This window comes from Solanum lycopersicum, chromosome 2 (genome assembly GCF_036512215.1).
Source record: "Solanum lycopersicum chromosome 2, SLM_r2.1".
Classification (NCBI taxonomy): domain Eukaryota; kingdom Viridiplantae; phylum Streptophyta; class Magnoliopsida; order Solanales; family Solanaceae; genus Solanum; species Solanum lycopersicum.
The window spans coordinates 60889058-60898468 of NC_090801.1; the positions used below are offsets into that span (position 1 = coordinate 60889058).

Genomic DNA, 9411 nt, shown 5'->3' on the forward strand with positions numbered 1-9411 from the left:
TAGCTAAGAATACATGCATTATGACTTGAAGGTGCTGCAATTTGCAATACCTTTAACTACTGAACAGAAATAGTCAAATAGATAGTACAATTTTGGTATTGTATTAGTTCTGATGCATAACTGAAAACAAAAGAAAAATGACCGAACAAAAACATACCTACCTAATGCATTAGTTAATGACACAATAATTTTTCAGGACTTTGAGTATCAAACATATACAATACAAGATGGTATTTCTAAGTGGAAATAATTACATGGAATTTAACCTCCTCCTGAAGTACTTTTACAAAATTTTCTTATTACGCAACAATGAGGAACAAATATGGTAGGAAAACTCAAACTTGTAATCTTCTCCGAGTGGCATTCTTACTCTGGATCATGATTTTCCAGCTTTTGTACACATTAGACTTGAGGAAAATCAGAACCTTCAGCACCATTAACTTATATTCGTTACTTGTATCATTATTTCATAAGATTTGCTCGCCATCAAGGTTAATTGAGCAGGAGTGGCAGCATTAAGTATAAAAGAGGCTTCCAAGAGCCGTCAAGGCTAAGAGACGCAGATGAGACCCGATGCTCAAGCTATTCAGACCTGACAAATTAACGAGAACGTATCAGTGAGAAGTAGATCAACCTTAATAGAAGATAAACAATCAAGCTTTCTCAAACTAAATCTGCGACTAAGTATAGATTCATTAGTATAGATTCATTTTAGAGTAGAGATAGATGGCATTTGAACTCTTATTTGTTTATTAAACCTTTTCTCTTGAACCTCCAAAGTAGCTTTAATTTTGCTTTCAGACAACAGTGCTCAGAATATACTATAAATAGTACATACTAAAAATGGTACAAAGCAACTAAATGGAAGTCGAGGCCTGACGTATCTTCACTAATAAAATGATGCTTCATGATGTTCTACATATCCATCCTTCCGTTATGCATCTATGTAAACATATTAATTACCATTGGTCAACAAAATTCTTGATCTCACACCAGGGTATTTCAAAGAAGTTACTTCCTCTGTTTCTAATTGTTTTTTTGGTTTTGACTTGACAACAGTTTAAGAAATTAAAGAACTTTTGAATCTTGTGGTCTTAAACAAAAGATATGTTGAATGTACCAAATGCCCTACAATCTTGAGGTCTTAAGCATGTCATGAAGAAACTAAGAAAGTTGCTAAAACAGGAAAGAATCGATCTATTTAAAAAAGGACTAAAAAAGGGAAGTAAGACAAATAATTGGAATGGAAACAGTAAATCTTCATGTTTCTTTCAACTAAAACATGCATGATAACTATCTCCACTTTGGGATAGCCGGAAATGTTTCATGAAATAAATATTCCAGCGTACCGTTACTTAAGAGCATAAGTTCACTTTTCTTTACAAATATTCCAATTCTTACTCCAATCACTAGCTTCAATCAAAATTTAGCTATTGTTGCAACTTCTAATACTCAAAAATATCACCCAATCACGATCCTTGTATCTTATACAACTACACATATAACTCAACCCCAAAAACTAGTTCATGAAGGGAGGATTGTCAAAAACAATATAAGGAGGCCACAACTCATTCCTCAACCAATATGGGAGCTAACACTCCCCGACATGCTCAAGACTCAAGTAGAACATGGATCGAGGCACAACTTTGAGAAACACAATAAGGATCGATTGGTCGGGCTCTCATACCATGTCAAGAAATGGTCACTGGCCTAACTTACGCCAAATCAAGCTCATAAGAAAAAGAATTATCAACAAATGAGGGACTTAACAATGATAAATGTATCCATCAAGATATATGATGTGAAACTGAAAACTATTTTAGCTACCAGGTTTTATTTTACCCCTCATGTCCATATCCGGAGAAGTTGAAACTTATTACTAATGGAAGCACAAAAAGAAACCAGCATACTATGAAACTGTTAATGAGAAAGGTAGATAGTCTTACTGAGCTGGCCAGATGCTGCCGCAGGAAGTGCAGGAATTTTCACAGCTGCAATAGCAGAAAGTAGTAATAAGATCAGCAGTTAGTTATACAAGAAAATGGACTTTGGTCACTGGATATAATAAGAAGTAAGAGATCTGACATACATTTATTGCATGAGGAAACTGGTAAGTGAGAGAGAGATGGCCAAGGGGCTGGAATGTTATCGTTCAAATCACAGACGAAGCTGATCCCCGAACTTTGGTCAAGTACAGCATCTGATGGTAGACTAGGCAAAAGACACCCAGAAACTACTCCCGCAAAAAGAGCAAGAAAAAAAAACTAATCAACTAAAACTATCACGAAGAAACTGACATGGGCAAAAAACATGATATAACACACAAGGAACCTCATCCAAAGGAAGAAAATTAACATGTAGTAGTTTGACAATTTGATGCATGTAATAAATACCAAGGCAAAAACAATGTTTTCCAAGACAAAATGTAGATTTCTTCTCTCAGGCATGAAACGACAGTGTAATTTCCAAACTTTACAGACATGAAGTCACTGTGACTACTGTACAGTGAAAAGTTGTCCCCTTTGTCCACTACATTGATCTTCAATGATACGTCCAGTGCAATATTGACTAATAATATTCTTTTAATCCATTATCATGTGATTGAACCAACTGTTTCCACGTCCCATGATTGAATTTCTGATACTTCAACGTAAGTCATTAAGAGGAAGTGGGGGGTGGGGGTTTCAAAATTATATTTCTTTCGTAGAGCAGATGCTTCGAATTCTAGTGATAAATAAAGGACCGAAGAAAACACAGGGCATGCAGATGAATTAAGAAATAGACAAGTAGGTAAATTACCTTCGGGTGCAACTGTTGTAGTCATTTGAAGAGAACCCAGAACAGATGGAGATACAAAATAGAAATTCCAAGTTAGCTTGGTAGATTTGAAGGCAGCAAAATGCTCAAAAAGCGGCATCTAAATAATAAATTACCTTGCACAGAGAAGTCCTTGAGGCTAATGTGACAAAGTTTGTATATATTTTTGCTCACATTGGCTTTCTGTAACTTGAGTCCAAATGATGCAGCGCAACCCAAAGCTTGCAAGTTGGTTACAAAACTCTGCCTTTGTAAGTGGGAGACATAGCTCTCAATGGTATCACAGCATGCTGTTTGGTTATTCATTCCATCTCCACAAGCTTCTGTAACATGACTCGTATTTGGGAACACCAGAGGGCACACTGAAGGGGAAGAAAACAGATTGCTAAATTTGTAACTATATTATACCCAAGATAGAAAATGACAAAAAACAATACAAGAGATTCTAGCTCCTTTGGCAAGCATGAGTGCATGACAATTTTGGTAAGATGAGTAGCTAATACAAGTGATCTCAAGGATAATCATATAAGTACAAATATGCTTGGTTGGGGTGACACTTTAAGGGCATAAAGAGATAGGCTAAATGAACAGGTACTTGTCCAACCTGGTTTTGGATTAAAATGGAGTGGCATAAAACGAACTTAGAGACCATTCCAAGTAAGAAATGACAGGAAAAAAGCCAAAATCTGCCTTCCTTCTCCATTTTTTCCCCTTTAAACAGCATGTAGGGCAATAAACACTCTGGCATTCGTTCTCTCTCGCTTTCCTAGAGCCCAAACTACTGAAGAACTATTCAAGCATTAATTACCAAAGAAAATTAATGATAAAAAGATTTATAATCGTTAATAGGAAGAGTAATGCCATTGATTTATGACAAATACCAATTCTAGACTACATATTACAGACATCCTAAGAAGGTCATTTTCTTAGAAAAAGCTCCCAACTAATTTTTTTGGAAACAAAAAGCTCCCAACTAAATTGATCAAAACAGATGCCCACCATGGTTCCTATTTGAAACCATGCCCAATCAACTAAATGTCAACCCAAATTATCCGGAGTGGCTATTTAATTATGTCCTCAATACACCACTTCATGTGTAGGCCTGATTCTTTTACATGATCTGATCATGTGAACATTTTTTTTTCAATAATGGATGGTGGTGAGACTCAAATCCAGGACTTCTACCTGCTCTGGTACTATTGATAATATGTTGAAGTGTGATCGTCTCAACGAAAAGTTTAAGCTATTTGAGGGACACCTAAATTTACTAACTAGTTTTGGGGCACGCACCTTGCGGGTGTAGCCCAATTTTATTAACCACAAAATTTTAAAAAATTAAATAAATATTAGTATTATGAAACATTGAGTTATAAATTATATACTAAAGAAGAAGTGCAAATTCTTAAAAGTGATATCTTAATCCTACTTGACAAGCTCAATAAAAGGAAGAAATATTTCTCCAAAGAAATCCTTGATTTTCTTACTTTGATTTCTAATTTCTCCTTTAATTAGCAAAGTATTGGACCTTGTTTCTTTTGGTATAATGTGCAATCTCTTCTTTACCTATTGATTTGGCAAAAGTAACATTTTTAAATACCAACACTCAAGCAGAAAGGAGTATAGAGAAATAGAAACATGTGTTTATATTACCTCCCAACCAACTAAAAATACATTTGGTGTAATTATGTTGGAGTCACGTGTATTTTTAATTTATTCTTTTTGTAAATTTGATTAAAACACCGTTAATATAGATAATTAAATTGCTAAATCTCATATTGAATAAAATATAAATTGTCCAAAAATAAAATATGAAACAAAAGGAATGAAAATGAACAATATGTTTATGTGTTCGCATCACTATGTTAGATAGACGAGAAAGTAACACAATCAAAATCTTTCTTTCAAAGTAATAATCTTTCAGCAACCTTTATTTAAATTACTTGAATTTAAACAAATGCATAAATTATTCAAACATTATCGAACTCATCAATCGTGTATTAATAGAAGTTTTGACGAATAAGCAACACTTGAAAGAAAAATAACACAAAAAAAAGAAACAAAATTCCATAACAATGCAAAATGATAGAGAATTACATAAAAATACGGGTTGCATATCAAATTTATTTTGGACAACCATACCTTAGCTCCAAAATGGAAAAGAAAACTTAAAATCATAAGCTAACATATAAAAGATCCTAAAGGAATATATAGGTCATATCTTATACTTCTAGCTTAACACTTGATTATATTGTAAGAACACTCTTCTTTTTAGTTTCATAATGAAACTATCTGTTTTTTTCCTTGTTAGCTTCTTAACGACATTGTATTTATATCACTATCTATGAAGATGAAAAAAGAACAATAGATGATAGACAAGAAAAGAAAAGAATATGATGATCAAGAAAGCAATGTACTGATATTTATAGTGATATTTCGCTGTCTTTTCACCTTCCAAAATTTATTAATGGAGCACATTGAATCATGATACATAAATTTTATTTTGGTTTCAAAATTCATAGAGTCACCAAATTGGAAGAGTTCCATACATTATTTTGTCTTCTACTCTAATTGAATTTAACCTAATCAATTATAATTATAATGTATCACTAAAAAATTAAAGAATAGTTATATATGTGTGTGTGTGTGCGTGTGTGTGTGATGATTATGTTTCCAACACTTGAAAAATATGCCTATACATGCTGCCATACATGTAGATAAATCGTCAAAGCAAAAGGTCAGTAGATAATAGAAAAAACATCTCCAGCTACCATACATGCTTCGCATATGATCTTTTTCATCATCAATAAAAAACTTAACACATATAATGAATAATGAATAACCAATGAGCATAAGAAAAAGGACTTGTATGTATTCCTCACCTTTATTATTTTTGCAATTAGATAGTCCCCTAAGAACATCTTTTGCACCATTAGGGTCAAGTTTACTTGCCAGCCAGCGGTGTACAATACTTCTGCAATCATTAACCCTAGTCGAGTGGTCAGTCAGCACCTCAGCACTTTCCGTGCTCAGAAGATCATATGCTTTTAGTGCAAGTTTTTTAGCAGCTTCTGATATAGCATTTTGACAAGTTTGCTCACAGCACTCATTCACAAGGTCAATCTTCCCACAGGCAGCAAGTAGGCTAGATGAGTCCACTGTGGTTTCAAACTCATGAACACCTTTGACTGGGCAAGAACCTTCTGTCAGATTTGATGGATGGAGAGAGCATATGTGCTGTAAAGTATCATTGGCACCCTGGCTCACCAGAATTTGCTGAAAATCTGAAAGGCAATGCTTTGCAACTGTGCCATTTAAAGCAAGCATATTTGTGAATTTACTAGACTGCCCAATAAGAATAACCAGAGTTGCTTCAAGTTGTGGGCAACACATGACATTAGCTAGATACTCCGCAAATGGAGCAACACAATCAATTGATGTCACACCCATCATTCTTTCCACAGCATCAAATTTCAGCGTACAGAGTCCTGAAGAGTATGAAAGGAAGAGTCACTGACTGAGGTGACAGCAAATCAAGATCTATCTGAGCTGTATTTAGTTTATCAACTCTAAATTGCTCTAAAATTTGAAGTAGCCCCAACTTTTAAAATTTTGTTCTTGCTCAGACCTAAGAGATTATCATTTTAATTAAATACTGAACCAGACCCGATAATTTTGGTAAAGTGCTGTTTGTAAAAGGTGCCCACGGAGAAGGTGCCAAAAGAGGGAGAAAGGGCTGAGGAGAAGCAGTTGGGGAGATCTCAGGCAACAAAGTGTCCTCCTTTCTGTCCATGTTTAAAGAACCCTTGAGAGAATTCACTGAACCGCAACTGGAGTCCTGGAGGTCTGGACAATCAGAAATTCCGTCAGAAATAAGAAACAGCATTGATTCCTTTTAGGAGATGACCAACTAAAAACACTTACATCCAGTGAAGGCATATATACAGTTACACATGGATCAAAGCTACAAGCACCACTGGGGCTTGTGCTCCCATGCACTAAATGGAAAACAAGTTAAGTGGCAACAAGAAACCACTAGTCTCAGATAATATAGTCACCCAAATAGAACAGTAGTGATGATGTAACTTGACATCCTCAATGTCTAATGAAATCTTGAAGATTCAGAAAAGTTGTATACCTAGAGAAACCAGTATTTCCAGAATTTCATGCTTCACATTGTCTCACTGAGCTGGTTAAATCATACTGTCTGCAACAGAAACTACCTCACATTTCACTGTCAAAATTTAGCCCATCAAACCATTCTATATTTGCTTTTAGCCACATTATATGCTCCCATTCTTTAAAGCTTTCCACCATGGAATGTAGGGGTTGAAATTTCTAGTTTTAAATAATCCCTTTCCTAATATAGTAGTGTTCACAAGTCTTTGATTGATTCAAATACAAAGAGAGGCAAGAGATTCTCGTCTAACTGAAGTGGAAGACTATGGAAGATAAGCATCATCCCAAAAGGAAATCTTTTGGCTCATCATTAGTCGATTTGTGGGGTGTCCCATACCCTGAAAACAACAACAACTACTACTAGATTGCTTCCCTACCCCCAGAATAGCTTGATGGACAAATTACTCCAAAGCCAGCCCAACATCAATCCCCTCATACTCCTGCACAATAGGAGCGGATTGAGTCGGCATTCATCTATGAAGAGTGGGTCCTAGATTGCTTTTTGATAATCGATAAGTAATGTAGCCTTTGGTACATTTACGGTAGTGATCTTAACTCTTAGCAACCTCAATGTAATGCAGAAACTTCATTGTCTGCAAAACGTTTGAAATGTAACAACAGAGAATAGGATTTCTTAAATTTTTAATCATGATTTTCCATGCCTCGCCTCTCCTTCTCAATTTCAATGCCAATTATCCGAAAAAATGTTGGGAACCATGAAATATCCACAGAAACTATCATGGTAGAACGAGTAAAAAGAAATAAGAATACCAAGATTATCTACATGAAACTCCCTTCTGGACTAAGGGAAAACCACGGATCGGGATGAGCAAAACAATATAATCATACTGAGATGTGAAACATTGGCACTCTAGTTTCACAAAGACCTCGAAGATGTTACACTAAAAAGAAATGCACTTGTATCCTAACCTAGATCCATATCCCCATATCTTAAAATTTAGATCATTAAGGATCTAACCCCTAAATCCTCACTCATATCAGATAACCAAACCCAAGTCTGAGGCAACTTAGACTTAAATCACTTATCACCCAAAAAAAAAGAGTTCATACACTTAATTCATCTGAAGTACATGCATTTCATTTACTTAGTTCATGAATTAGGAAGATAAATGTATTTGTTTGGAAGGTGCATGTACTCACTTATGGCTTTTGCAGAGGAGTAGACTAGAATTAAATGACGATTATGTATGATAGCCTAAATACATTGTTTTAGATCACCTAAATACTCCATATTTGATCAGGTGAAAAAGAAAAATAGCTGCTTAGAAATATTAACCGAGGAGCTGAAAACATTGTTCCTGCGTATCAACTCAAACCCTAGAGCAGACCTAAAGAAGTTCAGTTCTTAGAGTCCATACATCTTCCATCCCTTTACAAGAAAAAAAAGAAAAACATTGCCATAGTAGCAAGAAAACAATTCCCTCAACTGGAAAGTCCCAATTTCAAATTACAGTAATCAGTGAACCCAAATAAAAACTGTGTTTTTAGCTCCAACTAACAGTATTTTCTTACTGGATTAAACAGAAATTACCCAACACCCACATAAACTAGAAAAATTAACAGAAACCCAACTAGATTTTTATCAAAATTGAGCAATAATAATTACAATAGCTACTAATCATCCAAGAAACAAGAAATCAAGTGAAAAATTAGCAAGAATACTTACAAAGCAGCAGTAGGAACACATGGAGAAGGTAAAGCTTGAAACTTTGAGACACCCCACCTCTCATCCTTGCCAGTTTTTGAACCAAAAACCGAAATAGACCCAAATGTGTAATGAGTCAGTAGATTCAAGAAAAAACCCCAAAGGAAGTAGAAGTAGAAAGAATAGAAAAATTGTGAAAGTCTTTAAGGTGAGAAATGATGATGGTTGTTAGTTAATTAATGTGAAGAAAGAGCAGAGAGGAGTTAGTAGTGGGAGAGTGAAGAGAGTTGGGGCAGCCATGAATGAGGTTGCTTAGTTGTGTGGGGACAAAAGACAGTAAATAAATGAACAGCTGGACAAATGACTCTACTGATTACTTACTTCGTCCGGTATTTTTCGTGTCATTGATATTATTTATCATAGTTTTTATTTTTAAAATTAAACTATAAAATTTTATCTGATATTTTAAAATGTATTTTTTCATCTTATATAAAAAGATATAATTTATACTATTTTTCATATAGTTTTAGAATATTTAACTTTTTTATTTAAAATATCAAATTAATTTATTTTATTTAATTTTAAAAATTAATTAAATTAACTTTTGAAAAACATAATATGGTAAATAATTTCAAACGGAGAGAATAATTAAAACAAAATTTGTGTGTGAAAACTGAGATATTGACATCAACAAGCATTAAAATCCATCAACCGCCCTTTCTCCTCTATTACTTCCGATTTTTTTATTTTAT

At 34.4% G+C, this 9411-nt stretch overlaps 1 protein-coding gene across 4 annotated transcripts; it reads right to left on the reverse strand.

The window, feature by feature from the left end:
* On the reverse strand, window positions 1-9057 carry LOC101254259 (uncharacterized GPI-anchored protein At1g61900). 4 transcript variants are annotated; one of them, XM_004232666.5, is made up of 8 exons: window positions 8681-8997; window positions 6481-6660; window positions 5697-6302; window positions 2934-3179; window positions 2800-2811; window positions 2090-2233; window positions 1947-1991; window positions 1-592 (listed from the first exon to the last, which is right to left on the reverse strand). In XM_004232666.5, exons 1-8 carry the CDS (start codon window positions 8742-8744, stop codon window positions 516-518), a joined length of 1374 nt encoding a protein of 457 aa, XP_004232714.1. In that variant the 5' UTR covers window positions 8745-8997; the 3' UTR covers window positions 1-515. The 4 variants fall into 4 exon arrangements, with proteins under 4 accessions (XP_004232714.1, XP_069149824.1, XP_069149825.1 ...); XM_069293723.1 differs by lacking the exon at window positions 2800-2811 and having other exon boundaries at window positions 2090-2236; window positions 8681-9057; XM_069293724.1 differs by lacking the exon at window positions 2800-2811.
* Between the last annotated feature and the right edge of the window lie 354 nt (window positions 9058-9411).

Coding starts and splice junctions, on each gene's coding strand:
- LOC101254259 (XM_004232666.5), bottom strand. CDS start 8,744: ATGAGAGGTGGGGTGTCTCAAAGTTTCAAGCTTTACCTTCTCCATGTG. Junction 6,303..6,480: donor CACTTTACCAAAATTATCGG/GTCTGGTTCAGT, acceptor CATACTCTTCAG/GACTCTGTACGCTGAAATTT. Junction 3,180..5,696: donor TAATTGCAAAAATAATAAAG/GTGAGGAATACA, acceptor CTTCCCCTTCAG/TGTGCCCTCTGGTGTTCCCA.